The sequence below is a fragment of the Solanum dulcamara genome, chromosome 6 (genome assembly GCF_947179165.1).
Source record: "Solanum dulcamara chromosome 6, daSolDulc1.2, whole genome shotgun sequence".
NCBI classification, from domain to species: domain Eukaryota; kingdom Viridiplantae; phylum Streptophyta; class Magnoliopsida; order Solanales; family Solanaceae; genus Solanum; species Solanum dulcamara.
Window position 1 is genome coordinate 6,252,248 of NC_077242.1, and position 21,698 is coordinate 6,273,945.

Below are 21,698 nucleotides of genomic sequence, written 5' to 3' on the forward strand. Positions count from 1 at the left end.
CTATTGATATCCATCTTGGTACATGAACTCTCTAGTCAAAAAGTTAATGAAAAGTCAACATTGTACCTCCGAGGTCAAAACTGATTTTTTTTAAATTCAAAATCAGATTATCTATGACCTAAGTGTATCAAAGTTCAAATTTCATGAAAAAACAAGTTTAAATCGACCTCCAAACCAATCAAATACCATATTTATTAAATTTTTTTTTATTAATTTTTTTAATTTTAACTTTGTATATAACATGTTTAATACAATAAAATTAAAGGATATTTTAGTACAGTCTATATATAAAAATTTAAGACCACAATATTAAAAAAATATATATTTTACTTTTACAATTATATCTCTCTTTTTTTAGCTTGATACCTTTGTGGAAGGCTTATCTCATCAAAACTTTGCTCGAATAAAGAAATTGTATCACTAGAATGGTAGTTGTTTGTTATCGTGTTCTCTGTATTTTATTTGTTTTCACTAAAAACATATAAAATGTCTATTTCAAATTAACAACAGCGGTCCAAATGAATAAATATCTGATTTTAGGACCATCATTTAAGTCGTATACGTAGTGCATGCGTAAAATTGACAAATTTACCTATTTTGAAATAACTTCAGGTATGCATAGCCTGAAATTTTATAAGATAAAAGTTAGATTATTTTTGCCTGAATTTTGACCTGTATAGTTGGAATTTAGCTCTTTTTGCCAGAGAAAGCAAGGCTTGGGAGAGCACTTATAGATGAAGAGGGACATTTTCAGTATCAGCCTTGTGTACCACTCACAACATAGCACAGTCCTGGAACTTCTTCCCTTTGACGTTTTTTTTTCTGGAGCCAAACATAATATAAAAGTGAGAGTATTATTAAGTTAATTATAAATAATGCATATGCAAGTTTGGTTGTATATTTCAAATGTATATGCAAGTCTGTTTGTATATTTCAAAGATTATACAATAAGATAAAATTAGGTCTTGGGCCTTTTCAACCCAATTTGGGACTTTTCAACCCAATTTGGGACTTTCCAAATGTAATCATCTTCATTTGTCTACTGCAAGTTGCATGGAACCCTAAAGGCCTAAACCGTCCCTCTTCTAGAAAAAAAAACTCAATTGAACAAATCGAGCAAGCTTGAATTGACGTAATATGAAACCTTTTAGGACAAAGCAATAGAGAGCCACAAAAGTCCACGGACCCCCCAGTTGACACCGAGTAAACTACTTGTAAAAGCCGCAAAATCACATCAAATAGTTCAAAGCATGACAAACTCTACTAGTTAACAGGTCAGCTTTATTTTCTTTTAGTACTACAAAAATGGAGCTAAACTCTGTATGTAGCAAATGATACTGTACTAAGTGGATGATTTCTTTAACTTGTGTCGTTTTCTTTGTATCATTTTTTTTGCAGTAGCAACTTTTACTTCCTGTTGTAACTTTGCTTTTAATGTTTCTAATATGAGCTTTATGGTAACACCAACTTCTTGTTGATCAATCAGCTTGCGATAATGACACATGATCAGTTACCTATCCTTAGGGGGTTGAATGAATTTTGGAAATTGACAAATGAAATTGCATATATAGTTGATACATAACAGTCAGCTTCTTTTACATTGTGTGTTTGGATAGCACAAGTTGTGTAACAAAAAGTTAGAAATACAAAGACATCAATACTCATTCTTAGGAACTGGTTTTCACCTCGTACAACACAGGAAATGACTGAAAAGTAAAAAACCCACGCTATATAACTAGTTAACCAACCAAGTGAACAAAGCAACACCATCATATGATGTTGATCGCAATGGATCATGATGAGCTAAAAAATATGGGCATCTTTGCTCATTAATCCAATGAAATTCAGATATGCATAATAATAATTCACATTGGGAACAAGAAATTCGACTGTAACTTCAAACTATCATTACCCACGAGCCTGTCTACTCTTCCACGTTCACCAGTTCATACTCAACTAAAGAAAGGTTGTTCTCCTGGTTAACATCAAAGTCAGCTGGTTCAGTAACCTCAACACGACCCCATTTGTCTACTGCAAGTCGCATGGCACCCTTGAACATGTCTATCTTTGCATTTCTCAGAATGACAGTAGTCCCAGGCTTCATCATATCAACTGAATATGAAAGGAAATATGTGAATATCCAAAACATAAAACCTAAAACCGTCACAATTTACCGGAAAAAAGGAAGTCGTTCAGGCACAAAACCACATAAAACAGTTCAAAGCATGACAAACTCCAATGGCCAATAGATCTGCATATTTTGCAGGCAACCTCAAATCTCAATACACAAATGAATCATCAATTGTAGTCAAATAGGCATGCCAAACAAATCAATAGCATAAACCAGTATTTCTCCAACAACAACATACCCAGTGTAATCCCGCAAGTGGGGCCTGTGGAGGGTTGGATGTAATAAATAAGTATCTCTACATGGAAATAAAATATTTCAGTGTTTGTTTGTCTGTTTCAATTTGTTTGTCTTAGTTACTATTTCAACCATCAACCGTCTATTTTCTTTGACCATAATGTTTTCAAATACTTTCTAAATATTTTGAACTAAAATTATTGTGACTTATAATACTTTTTGTGTATTTTCTAAAAATGTAAATTTCATTTCAAAAATATTGAAGATTCTATGTCCGAATTCACACCAAACATTAGTTAGCAATCCAAATTACAAATTGAAACAGAAGGAGTAATACATTGACAAGCAAGGGATTGCCAAGCGGAAACGACCCTTCACTTAAAACAAATAAGTTCGCATTCGTCACAACTCACGATGATATCAAAGCAGGAAAAGGACCACTGCTGGTTCCTAAGCAAGGAGGTCCAAGGGGTGGCATTTTAAACTAATCTGTTCACGCTCCTTTGAAACCACACCCTGTTTACTATAGATTAGGAAGATAGTCAAATAAGTTCAGATAACGAAATGCATTCCTATCTATTAAACGGAAAGTTCAAGAAAGGGACGGTGGTGCAGTAAAGGGAGCGAAAATACTTTTAGGTACAAGTTTTCGTTCCACCTCATTGCTTCCTAACAAAACGAGCTATTCTAAAGCACAATGTTTACAGACATACAAATCGAGACATCCTCTTCGCCATAATCATGATACTCTATGAAAATTGACACAAGAAACAAGCTTATTATTTAGAGTTCTGAAGTTTTCTCATTGCGAAAGCCAGATTAAGATACAAGTTAAAATTCCCAATTACATAACTAAACCCAACTCAATTATATATACTAATAAAACATGAAAACAGATCCACATCCTTCATAACATATAAATGCACTCATTTGCATTAGGTCTCTCTAAATGTCTACAATATACATTAAAGAGATAACTGCCATTTTCAGGTTTTCTCAAACAATTGTAATCACCAAAATCAGTGCATAAAAAGGTCAAAATTTCGAAAATATAAAAGCAAAATACAAATGAAAACTAGCAAATTACATACTGAGAGAAAATCCATTTCCGAGAATTAGAGATTATTTTGTACATACCCTGTTCATTACGTGCAGTGAAGAGGATACACCCGGTTTCATCACCGACAAGGCACTCGGCGAGACGCGCCGGGCCACGAGGATTAAACGACGTCGATGATCTACCACCTCGGCTGGCGCCGCCGGTGGCTTTGACGGCATTCGAATCAACAACCTTAACAGTCAAGTTGTGTCCATGTGTCCCTGGCTTTAAGCTTTCCGCTTTAACGAAAACCGGCTTCTTCTTCTCGGAAGTAGCTGCCGTACTTGGTGCCGCCGCTGCTGCTGGTGTTGCCATTTCCGGTACGAAACCTTAAACCCTAATTTTCAGAATTTTTTGGAAGAACAATTCGATGGTGTGTGAAGAAAAACAAAAGTGATTTTTGGGTCTTTAAGTGGGCCTCTTGTATTGACTTGTTTCCACGTCTTCGCGTGTGCCTAAAAAAGCAATTTAATTCATTATTAGAAAATGATTGGTATCAATTATCTTGTCAAGATAACAAAACGAAAATTTTAAAATCAAATTATTTCTAAAACAGCGGAATACATGATAGTTTTTAAAATTATCAACGAATTTTATTTAGACACTTGAACTATAATATATTCTAATTGAATATTTAAATACATGATTAGTGTTTCTACTAAAGATTCAACTCAAATTTTCAACAAAACATTATGATCTGTCTATTGGAAAAAATATTTTACTCACATAATTCAATATAAAATATAATATAATATAATATTGTCATGGATTTGGGAAGAAAATGATTTTCTAGCCTTTTACAAAAAAAAATTAAGTTTTATGTCCTTTTTCACAAGAGATCTTCATTTCACACATTGAAGATTTGAAAAGATCATTTCCATTTATTTAAATTGTAAGATGGCAATATATCCCATTACCTCTCATAAATATTATGTTTATGTATAAGCACCTTTTATATATTAGTATATACTTTTATACAAGATTGACACATTATGTATAATGTTTCCCCTCGGGTATAATATTGTGTGATATTGTACAGTGTTATATAATATTGTATATTGGCTATGTGGCTAATATTTTATGTTGGATTGTATATTTTTGAAAATTTTCTAAGAGCTTTTATGTGTGTTTCCAAATGTAAATCATGAATTAGTTAATCACATAAAATATATAACCACTTTTAATTATATACATCAACCTCAATTAGAACAATCATGAGACTTTGTGGCTTATTAAGACTAATGCCTATAATTAAAAGTTGTGACATATTTAAGTGGTATCTACATAATGGATGCTTTAGAACACGCGCAAAAACTTTTTCAAACTTGAATCGAAAATGTCTAATAGAAATATTTTATCATGTTCAGATAGTCAATCAAAACAAATTGGAGTCTGTGGAAATGAGATCTCTTAGTCTCTTACAATTTGAATGGAAGAAAATGATCTCTTCAGATCTCTCGTAAAAAATACATAAAACTAAAAAAAAATATTGTAAATGGACTAGGAAACCAAACATTGTATTATACATGTGATAAGGGCTGTCACCCCCACCTTTTTTATTCCTTAGAGTTCCTTCTGAGTTTTGGTATCTCTTAAGCAGATTGCTGAGCTTTGAGTCACTGAAAATGCCCCAAAAATAGATATAACAACAATAACTATGCCTTAGTCCCAAATAAGTTGGACTCGGCAAAATGAATTCCACTTCTTCATTTAAGTTGATTTCATATGATCATCAAGATAATAGGTAAATAAAATAGTGGAGAATTAAAGATCAGATTTCTTTATTTCCAGAAGAGCACCAGAGTGGTTCTTCCTTGCTTAGATTGGATATACAAAAAAACAAGGACATACAACAAGGTTTTCTTCTTCCTTGATAGATTGAGAGAAATAACAATATGGGTTATTATGTTAGTAGTATTATAGCAGTGATACATTGGCATAGTGCACACAATTATGCCCCATTTTTGACAGGTTCTAACACAACCAATGCCTGCTGCTGATCTTCTTCCACTTCAACCATTTCTTCATCAACCTTTGCCTCCTCATGTTGTTTACAGTATCTGAATATTACTAGACATATAAATGCTGCCAAGAACCCGAAAAAACACTCTTTAGTTCAGTGTGAAAGTTCAATACAAGGTAAGTAACTTCCATTTGTTAGAAAGATGCTAATCGTATAAATGGCTTATGAATGATGCCAAGAACTGGAAGAACACACACTAAAAGTTCAGCGTGAAAGATGCTAATTGTGTAATGGCTTATGAATGATGCCAAGAACCGGGAAAAAAAACAATAAAAGTTCAGTTTGAAAGTTCAATCCAAATTAGGTAACTTCCATTTGTTAGAAAGATGCTGATTGTATAAATGGCTAATGAATGATGCCAAGAACCGGAAAACAGAACACTTTAAGTTTTGTGTGGAAGTTCAATCCGAGGTAGGAACTTCCATTTGTTAGAAAGATGCTAATTGTACAAATGATTTATGAATGATGCCAAGAACCGGAAAGGTGCGAGAGGTTGGCTATGGACGGTTTCAGGAGGGGCAAAGGGAGGCCGAAGAAGTATTGGGAAGAGGTGATTAGAAATGATATGGCACAGTTGCAGCTCACCGAGGACATGACCTTAGATAGGAGGCTGTGGAGGACTCAGACTAAGATAGTGGGCTAGGTGGCTTATCTTTTCTCCATAGTAGTCGTAGTTTTGATCATTTGTTTATTAACATTTGATTTCTGCATTTGATTACTGCTTATATTTGTTGGTCCGGTTTACTTTGAGTATCCTATTTATCTATAGTAGTTAATGCTCCTCTCTTTCCGGTCCTTCCTACCTTGACTGTCTCACTCTCATTTCTCATATTTTTATATTGTTTTCGATATGCTTGGCTCTACTGACCTATGTCTTGTTTTCCTTGTTTCTCCTCTCTTGTTCTTCTCTCTTAGCCGAGGGTCTTTCGGAAACAGTCGCCCTACCTTTCAAGGTGGGGGTTAGTTCTGCATACACTCTATCCTCCCCAGACCCCACATGGTGGGACTATACTGGGCTTGTTGTTGTTGTTGTTTGCCAAGAACCGGAAAAAAACACTTCTTAGTTCAGTGTGAAAGTTCAATCCAAGGTAGGAACTTCCATTTGTTAGAAAGATGCTAATTGTATAAATGATTTATGATGCCAAGAACCGGAAAAAAACACTTCTTAGTTCAGTGTGAAAGTTCAATCCAAGGTATGTAAATTCCATTTGTATTAGAAAGGTGCTAATTGTATAGATGGTAAGCTTATGAATGCTGCCAAGAACTAAGAAAATACTTTTTAGTTCAATGTGAAAGGTCAATCCAAGGTAACAACCATTTGTTAGACGATGCTACTTTGTATACATGGCTTGGAGAATTGGTTCAATCAAAGGTAACAAAATAATGAACGAATTGGTTCGTGAATTACCTGTAAAGATTCGTGTTCTAACAGTGGTCAGGTTCCAAAATGCTGTCAATAGTGATGCAGCTATCATCTTCTTGTGAGAGCAAGCACCCCAAGTCTCCAGCAACAGATATTTCATATTTATGGCTGTATCAACAAAATATGCACTTCCATTCAATTAAATGTAAAAAGTAGAGGCAACCATCACTCAGGAAATAATCTTCATATCAAGCTGAAGCACTTATTTACCTTTACTATATATCTGATAAGAATAAGAGGAATAAAGTTTTGGGGCAGTAAAACTGATGAAAAAACCTGTCAACAAGATTGAACACCAACAAGTATTTAGTTTCAATTGTTTCGAGATTTCAGACTAATAATGTGTATTTAGGACAATTGACTGATCTCTTACCAAGGTAACAGAGCCTCCATACAGTTATCATATGACCATACTCAGCTCCAATTATCAAGACTGGCACTAACTAAAACAACAGACAGTCACATTTCCTCAATCAATTACAAGAATCAAATTTTAGTGCTAAAATATGTAAGATCAGTAACATACTTTGAGGGTCATAGCAGGTTCTCCTGAAAAAAGCTCTCTTGTTTTTGAAATTGCAAGATTTGCAGCTGGAAGTATCAATCTTCCCATTCTCAAAATGTCATCTTCAGTTAGCTGAAATTGGCGCTTCACTTCTCTACCATCTCTGCAATTTAATAATTGATCAACAACAGTAGGAACTTAATAACTTAATAGTGTAAGGAATTTAAACTTTACCTTTGGCGAATCGAATGTGAGAAGAATGAAACAACTAAAAACAGTAATCCCAATTGCGATACTATAGAGAAAATGCTGCAATCAAGAATGAACAAAAATGTCATATGGAAAAATCTTCCTAAATAGAAAGTGGGATATAGGAGAATGAGAAGAAGAAAATATACCTAAAAGTAACTCCTTTGGCAAAACAAGAAGATAAGAAACAGAGAGACCCCAAACCAAACCAAAGACTTGATCTTGCCACATCTCTCCACATCACCAGATCACTTAAAAGTATCTCAATTCTGTTTATAAAATCACACTCATCTCCTTCTTTTGATTTTATTACCCATAAAAAACAAAAATACCCATTAAGCACAAGAAATGAAATATGGATTTAAAACAATAAAGATTAGAATTTGATACATACTTGTTGAATTTGAAGGAACCAAGCTAAGCTTATCCTTTTTGGATTTACCATTATTCCTCTTCTTTCTTGGTTTAACCACTTCTTCAACCAACCCCAAATCCCTCTCTTCTCTCATTTCTTGCTCTAACCTTCTTCTCGATCTTCGATTATTGCGTGGGGAAGCACCAATTGCAGAATTTCTGCTCCTTCGCCTCCTTCGAACCCCATTAGGCTCAACCCCATCATCAGCTAATTCAAGCTTATCAGAAAGACGAGTCTTGGATCTTCGAAGAGGAGAAGGGGAAAGAAGAAGAAGCTCGCGGAGGGGAAGACCGTTATCATAAGGAGAAACTTCTATTCTTGGTGAAGGGACAATTTCAAGAGAGACTCTTGGAGTGACGGATTCACTTTCTTCATCATAACGACGGATTCTTGAGAGTCTTGAAGCTGATTTTGTTCGGCTTCGAGTCTCGGATCGATGAGATTGAGGAGGAGTTGTATCCATAGTTGAGTTTGAGAAATTGAAAGTTCAGTTTCTTCAAAATTTCTTCACTGTTTTTGTTTTTTTTGGGGGGTTCTTGTGGAGAAATTCTTGATACGATTTTGAATAAAATGTAAGGAAGAAAAAGAGCCGTTGAGGAGACAATTATCATTTTTCGGCATTTGAATATATATTTTAGCGGCGGAATTTGGGCTTTTTTTGCTAACGGTAGGGAAGGGGAGGCAAATCCGTTTTGTTGCTTTTGACATTCAACATTTGTGGGCTTTTGGTGCTCTTGGCTTTATTGGAAAAATTATGTGATATGATGACTTAAGTCCATTGATTATCTTATATCTATGTATACAGAGGCGAACCTGACGGGGGGCATCATTATCTTAACGTAGGAGCTAGCAAAAATTCCAATGATGATTGAGGGATAATATTGTATCTAATTGGTCATAGTGGTATAAAAAGGAGTAGCAAAAATATAAATATATAGGTCAAATATGAATTCTAAGCTAATACTTAAATTTTTGCTTTGTTGTAACAATTGATTGTAATAGTTACGTGATCAAGAGTGTGATGAATATATATGCTAACTGGTGCACATGCACCGTCACCCTGATGTTTTGAAAACTTAATAATATTTCTATAATTTGTTATTAGGGGCATAAATACTATTATTTAATGAAAAATTCCCGTTTAATATTTCAAACTTTTCTTTGTTTATATATTGTAACATTTTTTAGGAATTCACTTTTTAAGCCTGTTTATGGCATTCATATTAGTCTCGTCATCAGCAAAGCAATTGATCTATCAACTATTAGGATTCATTTCATTGAAATGTCAAAGAATTCGTCTTTAAAGCAAATCAAAAGTTCTTCAAAATCATAAGAGTTGTAAATCTCACATTTATGTCTAAATTAACATACAAGTAACTATAGAACAAAAAAAAAAACGTTTATAAACAACTCTTAACAAACACCATGTGTATTAGAAATGTAACAACATTCCTTCTAATGTAACACATGTTAATTTGACAACTTGACTGCATAATGAACCAGCACATATGCAGTGTTAAACGGGCCTCTTCTGAAGTCTCACCTTGAACGGGATTAGAAGATACTCTCATTTTGGATGAAATAGAGTTCAAGAACGCGATCAATAACATTGTACAGTGAAGATGGTGAACATTTCATACATTTCACAAGAACTTAGTCTACTTCAAAACAGTCTTACAAGCAGTAACAGAGCATATGCCAGCCGAGAAGTTGGGGATGATATTGTACTATTATCTAAGACAACCTGACGAAACCACAGAGATACTACTATATTACATTTCCTTCAATGATTGACCAGGAGGTTCAATGAACACCTCCAGATCACCACATTTCACTCGTCTGTTATGTTTCTCGATAACAAGCCTTTGATAGAGTGCTTTTATTCTCTGTAGACTCTTTTCAAGCTATGATGGCTTAACTGCAACGGTTATGAGGAACCAATTATCGAGTCCCATGGCAACACCTGCAACTTTTATTATTTTGACAAAGTTGACGGATAAAAAAGGCTTATTGTTGTTTGGCATTTCTGAAATAAAAGGCTTTGATCCTGCTAAGGCCAACCTCAAGAGCTGAAATTTCCACAGCAAAAGTTACTCTTACCCAATTCTTCATTCCAAGTGCTTCCCCTGCAATGCATTGAATTTATGAAGATGCACAAACCCACTGCCTGCAGTTCTACGTCTCAATAATGTTGTACAGTAATGCAACTTAAGAAATTACCGGGTAGAACAACTACAGACTCCTCTTTAGCAAGCCTGGTGCAGTATTCCATATCATTGTTGATGCCTTCCAGAAATGATATGTTTAGTTGTGCCTGATAGAAATGATCGCAAATAAGACTATATATTCAGATTCTTTTTCCAACTAAATCCTGAAAAATACTTATATTTAGACTAAGATATTGATAGCAATACCATAAGAAACATGGATCCTTGTGACTTGTATGGAGTAAAGCACGGAATCTCCCTTAGACCAGCATAACAAATATCTGCTGCTTTTCTCAGTAGGTTTATGGTAGTTGAGTAGAATTCTTCAGGTGTTTCAACAAGAATACGAGGAATAGCACCCTCAAGAATGAAAGAGAACAAGGTTAGATACTTGGATTTAGTTTCATTTGTTTGAAAGCCATATAATCCAAATAGCACAAAAGCATCACGAAAATTATTTTCATAATGGAGGGAGTATAATTTGGATGCTGATGCAACCCAAGTATCTGGCAATATGCATTTGTGTGGACACGAAAAAGTTTAGGCCAGATATCATCATAACATTGTTAAAGTACTAAAAAGAAAAGCATGACAAATACATTGAGATGAACTTCTAGGATACTGTTATCACACTTGTAGATCATGCACAGTATTCTTTTTTATCAGTTTGTCAAGAAAGAGAAAAGAGAACCAATAATTGCAGTCTCGAGTAGAGTAGTTTTCCATGTTTTTAAGGTGATAACATTTTGCTTGGTTTAATATTTCAGTTAATGGCACACCATATCAAGCGTTTTGCATAAAAGCTTGTGTAATATACCAAAGTGAGCATAGGAGGTACAACACTGATGTTGAGGTAGTTCCTGATAGACTCCACAACCTGAGATCAAAAGACAAAAAGTATAATGTTTAACTCTGCATATGGATGTCTGTATTTTTGAAGTATAAATGAACACCCTAATAAGCAAGTAGAAATGCTGCTAGTGAGGTCGTGTGGTTCAGGGCATAAATGATAGGCATAAATGGAAATCTAATACTTCCTATTTTGTTCCATGATTCATATGTTTTTCTCACTTAAAACAAGAAAGAAAAGGAAAAGGGAAAGTTCTTCCATCAGAATTTCCTCGACAGAGAGTGAAAGAGAGAGAACCCCATGTTTTTGAAGGATGCCATTGGGATCGCACATCACGATCCAGCCAAATCGCCAACCAGGAACCATCCATCTCTTTGATATGGAGCCAATTGTCAGAATAGGTGCGATTTCTCCAAAGACGCCCATTGGCACAAATGGATTACTACCAAACACTAGATGACCATAGGCTTCATCTGATATTACTAGCATTCCAACCTTCCTTGCAGCCTCTGCAATCTGTTCCTCTCATTCAAGAAACCAACAATTAATGAGCAAATTCAAAACCACATTTAACAAAATAAGCACGTCTAATGCAACGATGAAACAACCTTCTTCAAATGTTCTCGCTTGTACACATTCCCACATGGATTACCAGGGTTTATAACAACTATGGCAACAGTTCTATCATCTGCTAGAGCTACAAGCCCATCAATGTCCACCTCCCACTCCTGCTCAGGGAGAAGATCATAGTGCCTCATTTCGAGACAGTTATATGTGGCAACTGCTTCATATGTTGGATACCCGGGTCTAGGAAGCAAAATATTAGCACCAGGAACAGCAAGAGCTGTAAGTAGGACATCTATTGCTTGTGTTGCCCCAGCTGTGACATGAACATCATTTGCTGACAACTTGTATGGATAGTCACGAGACAGATATTCTGCAATTGACCTGATATATGTTTGAAATATCAACATTACTCGAATTGTTCTTGCCCTTCTGTAATATAACTAAGATTTGAAAAGAGTTTTAAGTTTTATGCACTAACCGTGTAACACAGTCAGGTCATAACTTTAAGCTATATTGCTCGAACTCTTTAAAAATGTCGATGGGTGCGTGTCAAATTCTCCAAAAGTAGTGTATTTTTGAAGAATCTGACACGGGTGTGTCATCATTTCTGGAGAGTCCGAGCAGCATAGACTTTAAGCATTAGTAATCATTAGTAACTAGGTTAAAACGATTGCTTACCTGCTATCACGCGTTGAACTACACGACTGCATATAACTCAAATCCTTTTAAAAGGCGCGTAATTAATACTGGGGTGCAGTTTCCTTGTCCTACAACCTAAAATGGACGTCAATTATACTAGTCGAGGCTAATCTCATATTTTCGGTCAAGACTTGATCAAAGTTGGGTTCTTCATTTCTTCTCCAAAAATGCTATTTAAGTGAATGTCACCTCATAAACCAACCAAATCATCCCGACACAGCCAAATAGCCTCTATGGACTTGTCCATAGGCTAAAAACATAAAAGAAAATGTGATGACTTGCATGAATCCACCACGAGTCAAAGGACTAGGTCCTTGATTGAGAACTACTACGAACAGACGATAAAAGACTACGACACAATAATTAAAGAACCCACGATGTTTACGTGGAAACCTTCATACTCAAGAAAGGAAAAAACTACGACCTACCACCATAGGATTTCACCAAACAATTTCACTAAAACACGAGCAATGATTCGATTACAAACTCTTGTAATCCTAGGAATTAAACTCTTAATGCCCTTCCCTTTTGTAACAACCAGCTTATGCTTGAGAGAAGAGCAAATTTTCAGATTGCAAAAGCTAGGTAATCCTTTTTCATGTCTCCTTATAAGTGAAAGAGAGAAGGGCAAAAAACACATATCATTGATCGAGAAGGAAAAGAACACTGTCGCACTGCCACAAAGTCAACCCTCAAGTGAAAATATAAGAACTTTAATTCAAACAAAACCTTTCGGGTTTTAGTAGCTCAGTTCATTGCTTACCTGAACTTTCATAAGATTTCGATTTGACCTTGTAATCCTCTCCCTTATTTCCCGTTCCCCTACCCCTACCCCTATGTAAGAAACAAAAAAAGTAGGAGAAAGAGTTTAGGATTACCTAGTGGCCTGAAGAACAACAGGTATTTGGGGATAGCCATTGTATTTACCAGATTGAAGTGCATCAAGGAGAGCATCCTCTAATACCTTACTAGTTTGAAAACTAGGAAATCCACTGGGATCTCCATGGCTAAGAGGGATTACACTTTTTTTTGTAGTAGTATCATTTTTGTTGATGTTTTCATTTAAGGTGTTGAGATAACTTCTTATAGTGCAAGCTGATGCTTTCTTTGCTTCTTCTTTTCCTTCAAAATTCCATCTCAATTTTGAACAGATTTCTTTATCATCCATTCTTATCATAATATCTCTATGATTTTGCGCTCAAGATATTCGTCTCTGGCTTTTCCACTACCAACTTTGAGCCATTGATTTTTGTTTCACTGCTATTGGATAATCATATTGCTGGAATTCAACTAAATTCAAATTTAAGACAGAAAGTCTCATATAAATAACTTTCTAACAAACGTGACTTTATATCAAGAGAACTCAAATTCAAAATCGTATGTAATTAAAAATAAAGAAACACTTACAGCTTCACTACGACTTTTGTGGTTATAAATAGAGAAGTATAAGCGCGTGTTTAGTTGGCACAATTATTACAACTGATTTTTGCCCTCTTTGGAAAGCAAATTTGAGCTAATTGGATCTAATTGTAAGGTTACTTTTTAAATGTTTAAAATGGGTTCTTATGATTGGTAGTAGGTTCAAATTAGTCCCCTAAATATCACAGCAATTGTTTAATTCTTTAAGTTTCTCTAATGAGTGAATACTTTTGGTCTTCACCAGATATTTACCAAATTTTGATTATTAAATCTAATCGGAATAGTCAAAATACAGAAAGTATCTAACATGAGCATACATTTGAAAGTACAAATTTTGCAGTTGAAGTTATTTTTTGGTCTATTTCAAGATTTTGGAGCAATTTTTGAGATGCAATTTTATTATTTTTGGACTATTTTTTTTTTTTGTATCCTGTGTAGTTTTTTATGTATCGTTTGCAATTGAATTTTTAACAATCAATGATTAATAAATATTTGACGAACATTAAAACTTAAAGGACCAAAACTATTCAATTAAAACTTTAAGGAACTATTTTAAATCTACTAACAAAACTGAGGGACCATTTTTGTCATTTTCTCAACATCCCACCAGATTTTTAAAATTCGAGTTTTAGTTTAAATGAAGATATTTATCTATTCTACCAACAAAATGTGTCCTTCACTTTCGATAATGGAAATGCCGACGGAATTAGCATAATTAGGAACACACTATGAACCCGTTTGGATGGACTTAAAAAATAATAATTTTTATGTATGAAGTATTTTTAGAACTTTAAAGTATTAAAAGTTATTTCACCTACTTTTTCTAGTCTAATATTTGTAAGATTTCTATGTTTATACTAGATTTATAAAATTAACCTTGATAGGTACAAATAAAATGAAAATACTTATTTGCAGTACAGGTTAGATAAGAGTAATTATTTTTTTTTCAAATAATAACATCATTCATGCACTAGTGATGGTGCATTATACCATTCAGAATAACATGTTACATTCCTCTGATGACTCGAGGAAATTATTGAAAATCTAGCCAACTTATGTATTGGCTATTCATACGTACACCACACGAGCTCCAACGAGTAGTTGAAGATCACAATTGCCACTCCGTAATGCAGATATATTCACCAATATTGTTTTTAAAATTATTTGAATTCAATGGAAAGATGAGCAGAAAATTATTCCAGCTTTAACTCTCGTGAATGCAGATTGTCTCTTGACGAACCAGCATTATAGGTCGTAGCCCGTAGGAAGAAAACATCTGATTTTGATCTTGCAGAACATGAGAACAGATAGCTTATTGTTTCTTGGCATGCCTTTGATAGAAAGCATTTAGTCTCTGGAAGCCATCTTCCAGATAGGATGGGTCACATGCAAAGGTTATCCTGAGCCAATTCTTGAGTCCCACAGCAACACCTACACAAGGCGTAATTGTCAGATATATATGCAACATAGCATCCCACCAGTTTGAGTTATTCATATGCTTGCTCTTTCGAGTGACAGTAACACGAAAAGTAAACAAATTTTACATTCATATAACATGGTTACATCTATGGAGTCTTAACAAAATTTGACGAATTTCTGCCTTGTATCGGTTACATTGATAATAAGACATGTATATACCTCAGTGTTTATGGGTCGAACTGAACTATATATCAACAGAAGTGATCACTAGCATGGCAGATCTTATATGTACGGATAATTTCTGTTTGTCCTGAACGAACTTTCTGAATTGGATGCAATTAAAAGCTTGCTTGGAGTGATAAAAGAATCAAATAACACTATGACCCATGTATACAAAAGCTCTACGACTAAACGTGTATGAGAAACATTCCAAGATGTCAAGGAAAATAAAGGAATTTAAAAAGATAGTCCTCCAAGAAAAAGAAAGTTATTCGAGTATGAAAATCTGCCTACTGTTTTCGACATAGTTTGATTAGCTTTCTAAGAGATTTGTTTTCTTTTACCTGGTAAAATTAACAAAGATTCTTCCCTAGCCAGCTTGGCGCAAAAGTCCAGGTCATCCTCGATGTCTTCTAGAAGGTTCAAATGAAGTTGGACCTACAAGAGTAAACTGACCTCCATAAGACTGTTGATTACATCTTCTAATCCAAAGCTAATGCCTAATTAAGCTTCCATTTTTCTCTTACCATCACAAACATAGATCCTTGAGGTTTACTTGGGCAAGTGATGCAAGGAATATCCTTAATTCTGTCATAACAGATATCTGCATCTTCTCTTAGCATATTTACTATTTTAGAGAAGAAATCATCTTTTGTTTCCTGAAGGATCTGAGGAATTGCCCCCTGTCAAAGTAAGAAGAAAAAGAAACCACATACATCAGTAAGGGATGTCGAAAATTACACCTACACTACTAAATTTTTTGTTTAGATAATGCAAAGAGCTTGTTAGACCGAAACAAAATTCAATTCTTTAGCAACTCCATCTCATATTTCAGGGGGGGCAATACTACCAAATGTGTGGCTAAAAGGAATAACAGCTATTAAATTTTTAAAAGAACGAAAGCGGAAGAGAGCACTATAAAGAGCAAACCTGAATAAAGGTTGCAGGGTCAGTAGATATATTGAGATATCCCGTGATGGAATCTATGACCTGAAAATAAGAAAACACAAGATGACAACATGCAGACATTTTCAGTAGAAAATAATCTTATCCTCCTCCTAAAGAACGCTAGTCAGTCTACATTACTTTAATTTACCCTAATCTTCTTTTACTGCATCAAGAACCTTCCACAGATTACACCTTTTTCTCTTCTTTTTTAATCAACAGCTCCACGGATTTTGATCCTAAAAGGAAATTTATCAGAAATCTCCTTAGTTTTCCCTTATTGCTTTCCTGTTACTCCTCCAAGAAACTGCATCCCGTTATCTTAACTCCCAGCCCATAATAGATGTCATTCACTCAAGCACAGTCCATTAACAAAAACACAATAGAATAAAATACAGACCTATGGACATTCACCACTGAAGTGGCATGCATCAAGTTCTATGATTAATTTATGTGTTTCTTGCTCTTACGGAAATTCTCTGTCATTCTGTTCAAACTTATCTAATGTCAGTCTGATTGGTTTTATTTAGATGAAGAGAACTATTGCAAAAGGCACACCACTTGTAAAAATAACCACAAAGAAAAGAGCTTAGCGGATAAACAGCAGTTCACAGTGAAGTGCTCTTCAACACCTAAATTTGGCTTTATAAGTGAAAGCTAAATTAGTTTTTCCACAAAAATAAGCATATGTGGAAGCAGTAGAGAATGACCATATTTAAAATGAAATTACCCCGTGTTCTTTAAGTATGCCGTTTGGATCATTTGTAACAAGCCAACCAAGTCGCCAGCCTGGGACAATCCACCTCTTTGATATGGATCCAAGTGTAATAACAGGAGCAATCGATCCAAAGATTCCCATAGGCACAAACGGTTTACTTCCAAAAGTGAGATGAGCATAAACTTCATCAGAAACAACTAAAATTCTAAGCTTTCTTGCCATCTCTGCCACCTGATAGAAATTAAAACACCTCTTTATATTTATAATGACTTAGGATATCAATATAATAAAGAAAAAAAGGAAGTACACACACCTGCTTCAAGTGTTGATCTGTGTAGACATTGCCACAAGGATTCCCAGGATTAATAATGACCATAGCCACGGTATTTTCATCTGCCAAAGACTCGACCGCATTAAGGTCCACCTCCCACTCCTTCTCTGGGAGAAGGTTAAAGTGACGCATTTCGATCTGAGTGAATCCAGCCCACGCTTCATAATAAGGGAATCCAGGAGTTGGAAGTAGGATATTTGCGTTTGGACGTGCAAGAGCATTCAAAAGTACATCAATTGCTTGACCACATCCACTTGTCAAGTAAATATCATCAGGGGACAACTTGTATGGCAGATCTTGAGAAAGGTATTCTGCTACAGCCCTTCTCAGAGAACAAACTTAAATGAATCTGAATTTCAAGATCATGAATGATGTCTCCAAGAAAAATTGCTTTAAATTCTTGTATGCCATAAATGTAAACACAATTCTATGTAGTTAATAGTAATGTTCACAACTGAGATAGAGTTCTATATGACAAAAAAAAAAGTTGAAGGCTATTTCAAAATAAGCTGGGGTCCTAGCAAAACCCAATCAAGGAAAATAAAGACAATGGGACCACTTACATTTAATAACCGTTCATTATGAACAAATAAAGCCCCTACCAAGTACAAGTAGGCATACTCCCTTTTGAAATAGCTCTAAACTTTTAATCTGACTAAACAGTGCCGTGGAAGTTATCTTTTCTAGAATTCAAAATTCTGAATGACGTAAACTCAAATATTATACGTTGCAAAGAGTATCACATGCAAGGTATTTCACAATTAAACAGATCAATGGAAGAATGCATTTAACCGAACAATTCCAAATGAGAATCACTAAACCAAGCGATGTCAAAAATTAAAGTCTTACCAACTCCTGGATCTCAGATTCAAATACTTAACAAGACAAATTGCAACATTATACTAACATTTTTCGAGTAAAATTTTGAGGTACCTTCTAGCAGGAAGGATGCCTACGGTAGAGGAATAACCGTTGAACTTAGCAGAACGAACGGCATGAGAAATAGCATCTTCGGCGATTGGGGTAGTCCGAAAACAAGGGAAAGCAGAAGGATCGCCATGGCCGAGAGGGATAACGGGTCGGGTATCAGCCGGGTCAACGCAAGACCTCAACTTGTCAAGAACACTTCTTACAGTGAGACCCGATGCACTCAACAATTTCTCATTCTCCTTAAAGTTCCATTTTCTTGTTGTACTACTAGTACCGTTCTCCATGCTTCTTCTGAGTATGAATTCGCACAAATTATGGAGTAGAAATGGTAGTGTAATTCTGCTACTAAATATAGAAAAGAGATCGGAAAATGAGAAAAAGAAATAGTGGTTGAAAAAACATTACAGGGACAGAAAAATCCATCTAATAAGGTCATAGAAAATGACACAACTCATAGTTTATGTCAACAAAAATGGCTCTGTAAATATGTAATTAACAGTTTTCAATAGCCTCCCTCGATTTTCGTTCACTGATTTTCTAAATTGTTTTCAATAGTGAATATTTTTATAGCTTCTCTTATTTCTAATTCATTTCAAAGTCTGGTGCATTTTTTTAGGTGCAACTTTTGCTAATTTTTTAAATATATTGTTAGTGTCTAATTTAGTTTTCTGTGTTTCATATTTAAGAATTTGATGTGATCTTTTTGGTGTTTATAATTAAATTTATCTTTTTTCATAATTTTCGTCAAATTTAACATATAACAACAAGAACATATTTAGTGAAATCCCACCAAATATAGTTTGGAGAGTGTAGAGTGTATGCAGACTTTATCACTACTTTAGAAAGGTAGAGAGGTTGTTTCCAAAAAACTTTCAGTTCAAGTGCATCAAACACAAGTAATAAAAGAATAAAACTATGAAAAAAAGCATAGCAATAAATAAAAGACCTGTGTAAAGTCTATAAGAAAGAAACTAGTGTATGACTAGTACTACAACAAGCCTAAACAAGACACGCTTTAACCATACTAACCTTCTACTCTGGTACATAACCTCCACTTTTTCTATCTAAAGTCATGTTTTCGGTAATATATAGTTTTGTCATGTACTATCTAATCACATTTTCTCAATATTTTTCCAGCCTACCTCTACCCCTGTGCATTCCCTACAACCAGACTCTCGTATCTTCTCACTGGATGGTTGGTGCACCTCCTCTGCACATGCTTAAACCATCTCAGTCTCGCTTCTCTCATCGTGTCTGTCACAGAGGCTACTCCCACCTCATCCCGGATAACTTCATTCTTAATTTTGTCACTCCTAAAATGCTCTTACATCCATCTCAACATCCTCATCTCTGCAGCACGTTTCTTCTGAACATGTGAATTCTTGATTGGTCAACACACTACCTCATACAACAAGAATGGTTCAACCACCATTATGTAGAACTTACTTTTAAATTTAGATGGTACCTTCTTATCACACAAAACTCCAGAGGTAAGCCTCTATTTCATCTATGCCGTCCTAATGCGATGTATGACATAAAAAAAATTCAAATTATAATTATAATTTTTTATATTTATATTTAAAAAATTAAATTCAATTCACTTATCCAAATAATATTTCAAACTTAAAACGTTTATTTACTTCACTTAATTGCCTTTTACTTGGCGGAGATACAAAATGTCAAGTGAAGTTGCAAAAGTGTGCAACGGGCATAACTAGTCACAATGCTGCAAGTAAAAATGCATATTCAAGTAACTCAACAGTTGTTTACTTTAATATGAATTAAACAAACAAAAAGAAACAAGAGTTTACCTGAGAGAAATTGCAAAATAACTGTTGAAATTATTGTAGCAACTTTAAAATAGTAATTGCAGTAACTATTATAGTTATTTAATTTTTGTAAAATTTCTTCTAATAATTTAAAATTATTGTCATTAATACTAATCTTAAAATTGTCTATCTTACTCAATAATTAAAATTTGTGTCATTTTTTTTATAAAAAAATATTAAAACTTTCTTTCAATGACTTGGTCAAGAAGAGAGATGTATATAATGCATTCAGCAAATGACAGTAAATCGCATGCACTCAATGAGATTTATACTCATTCCTTGAATACATTTTACTGACCCATCAGAAAGCCCCAAACTTGGGATTCCACTTTGACCCGATATCCAACCCTAACTCGAGACTTGACTTTTGCCCAGAACCTGAGCCTCGATCACTACCCCGACTTGGGACTCGAAGCCTAATCAATAGAGAAATTAAAGTAAGATTTTGTTTAGCATTGCGGTTAAAAATTGTTTATTTCTAGAAGCACTTTTTAAAATATCTTTTCAGAAAAGTATTTTTTTAAAAAAAATAAATATATATATATATATATATATATATATATATATATATATATATATATTGGCTAATTCATTTGAAATATGTTTTTGATAAAAAGATTGTGTTTGGCTAATCTTTTTTTAAAAGTGTTTTTGAGAGTCAAATTACGAAAAAAAGACTTAAATTAAGTTGAATTCTATATCTACACATACTAAAAGCATAGAAAAATCCTAATATCAATCTAATCTATTCTATAGTTATTTGAGTTAGAGTTGACAAACAAACAAAACCAGCAATATACTTTATTAGTATCGCATAGAACTCTAAATGAGGCGTGGCCAAGTGGTAAGGCAACGGGTTTTGGTCCCGCTATTCGGAAGTTCGAATCCTTCCGTCCCAAAACATATATATTCTCTGACAACCACTTGAAAAGAGAGCAGTACTACAAAAAAGATGTAAGACAGAAATAAGTCGATTGCTGCAATTCCAAAAATCAGAGTTAGTCTTTTGTCCGGGAGATATAACTCCTCAACGCATACATACAGAGATCCTGTGATTTGATCTGTACTAAAGACTGGAAGACCTAGAGGAAAATTGGCCAAAGATGTGCATTTGTGAGCCTATGCTAAAGTTTCAATCAATTCCTGTCAATATCCACGCCAAGAAATTAAGAACATAAATTCAGTAGTCCAAACAAGATGTCCAAATAAGAGCATTCATGCCCAAACCGACAAACTATTCCTACCAAAAGGGTTATATCAAAGTATCAATATATTTTAATATCAATATATTTTAATATTAAGATTATTTTATAGAGAGAAACTATTTGAAATATCTATTTTAAAAAGTTTTATTAAAATTTTATTTTATTAAATTAAAATATACATATTCAAATTTTCAATCAATAATATACATAGATAAATTAAAAAATAAATTAAATATTAATATAATATTAACATGATGATTTAAATATAATTAAAAATATCA

General features: G+C 34.3%; 4 protein-coding genes across 5 annotated transcripts; all 4 read right to left on the reverse strand.

Moving 5' to 3' along the window:
- Positions 1–1,546: 1,546 nt before the first annotated feature.
- Positions 1,547–3,895, reverse strand: LOC129892227 (uncharacterized protein At4g28440-like). The gene is made up of 2 exons (XM_055967787.1): positions 3,503–3,895; positions 1,547–2,112 (listed from the first exon to the last, which is right to left on the reverse strand). Exons 1-2 carry the CDS (start codon positions 3,777–3,779, stop codon positions 1,925–1,927), a joined length of 465 nt encoding a protein of 154 aa, XP_055823762.1. The 5' UTR covers positions 3,780–3,895; the 3' UTR covers positions 1,547–1,924.
- Positions 3,896–5,228: 1,333 nt separating this feature from the next.
- Positions 5,229–8,827, reverse strand: LOC129892226 (reticulon-like protein B17). 2 transcript variants are annotated; one of them, XM_055967786.1, is made up of 8 exons: positions 8,059–8,827; positions 7,814–7,958; positions 7,650–7,724; positions 7,437–7,578; positions 7,284–7,353; positions 7,121–7,186; positions 6,896–7,018; positions 5,229–5,549 (listed from the first exon to the last, which is right to left on the reverse strand). In XM_055967786.1, exons 1-8 carry the CDS (start codon positions 8,540–8,542, stop codon positions 5,416–5,418), a joined length of 1,239 nt encoding a protein of 412 aa, XP_055823761.1. In that variant the 5' UTR covers positions 8,543–8,827; the 3' UTR covers positions 5,229–5,415. The 2 variants fall into 2 exon arrangements, with proteins under 2 accessions (XP_055823761.1, XP_055823760.1); XM_055967785.1 differs by having other exon boundaries at positions 7,814–7,961; positions 8,059–8,826.
- An 834-nt stretch (positions 8,828–9,661) lies between these two features.
- On the reverse strand, positions 9,662–13,684 carry LOC129892011 (tyrosine aminotransferase-like). Its single transcript, XM_055967531.1, has 7 exons — positions 13,281–13,684; positions 11,745–12,084; positions 11,434–11,652; positions 11,104–11,163; positions 10,494–10,646; positions 10,300–10,393; positions 9,662–10,205 (listed from the first exon to the last, which is right to left on the reverse strand). The coding sequence occupies exons 1-7, from the start codon at positions 13,577–13,579 to the stop codon at positions 10,087–10,089; spliced, it is 1,284 nt and encodes a 427-aa protein (XP_055823506.1). The 5' UTR covers positions 13,580–13,684; the 3' UTR covers positions 9,662–10,086.
- Positions 13,685–14,742: 1,058 nt separating this feature from the next.
- Positions 14,743–18,821, reverse strand: LOC129892349 (tyrosine aminotransferase-like). Its single transcript, XM_055967926.1, has 7 exons — positions 18,387–18,821; positions 17,436–17,775; positions 17,135–17,353; positions 16,390–16,449; positions 15,987–16,142; positions 15,804–15,897; positions 14,743–15,252 (listed from the first exon to the last, which is right to left on the reverse strand). The coding sequence occupies exons 1-7, from the start codon at positions 18,665–18,667 to the stop codon at positions 15,134–15,136; spliced, it is 1,269 nt and encodes a 422-aa protein (XP_055823901.1). The 5' UTR covers positions 18,668–18,821; the 3' UTR covers positions 14,743–15,133.
- Positions 18,822–21,698: the final 2,877 nt, after the last annotated feature.

Coding starts and splice junctions, on each gene's coding strand:
- LOC129892226 (XM_055967785.1), bottom strand. CDS start 8,542: ATGGATACAACTCCTCCTCAATCTCATCGATCCGAGACTCGAAGCCGA. Junction 7,725..7,813: donor GCCAAAGGAGTTACTTTTAG/GTATATTTTCTT, acceptor TCTTGATTGCAG/CATTTTCTCTATAGTATCGC. Junction 7,579..7,649: donor TCACATTCGATTCGCCAAAG/GTAAAGTTTAAA, acceptor ATTAAATTGCAG/AGATGGTAGAGAAGTGAAGC.
- LOC129892227 (XM_055967787.1), bottom strand. CDS start 3,779: ATGGCAACACCAGCAGCAGCGGCGGCACCAAGTACGGCAGCTACTTCC. Junction 2,113..3,502: donor CACTGCACGTAATGAACAGG/GTATGTACAAAA, acceptor TTTCATATTCAG/TTGATATGATGAAGCCTGGG.
- LOC129892011 (XM_055967531.1), bottom strand. CDS start 13,579: ATGATAAGAATGGATGATAAAGAAATCTGTTCAAAATTGAGATGGAAT. Junction 11,653..11,744: donor AGCGAGAACATTTGAAGAAG/GTTGTTTCATCG, acceptor TGAGAGGAACAG/ATTGCAGAGGCTGCAAGGAA. Junction 10,206..10,299: donor GTCTGTAGTTGTTCTACCCG/GTAATTTCTTAA, acceptor AATGCATTGCAG/GGGAAGCACTTGGAATGAAG.
- LOC129892349 (XM_055967926.1), bottom strand. CDS start 18,667: ATGGAGAACGGTACTAGTAGTACAACAAGAAAATGGAACTTTAAGGAG. Junction 16,450..17,134: donor GCATACTTAAAGAACACGGG/GTAATTTCATTT, acceptor TCTTATTTTCAG/GTCATAGATTCCATCACGGG. Junction 15,898..15,986: donor AAGGATCTATGTTTGTGATG/GTAAGAGAAAAA, acceptor TTACTCTTGTAG/GTCCAACTTCATTTGAACCT.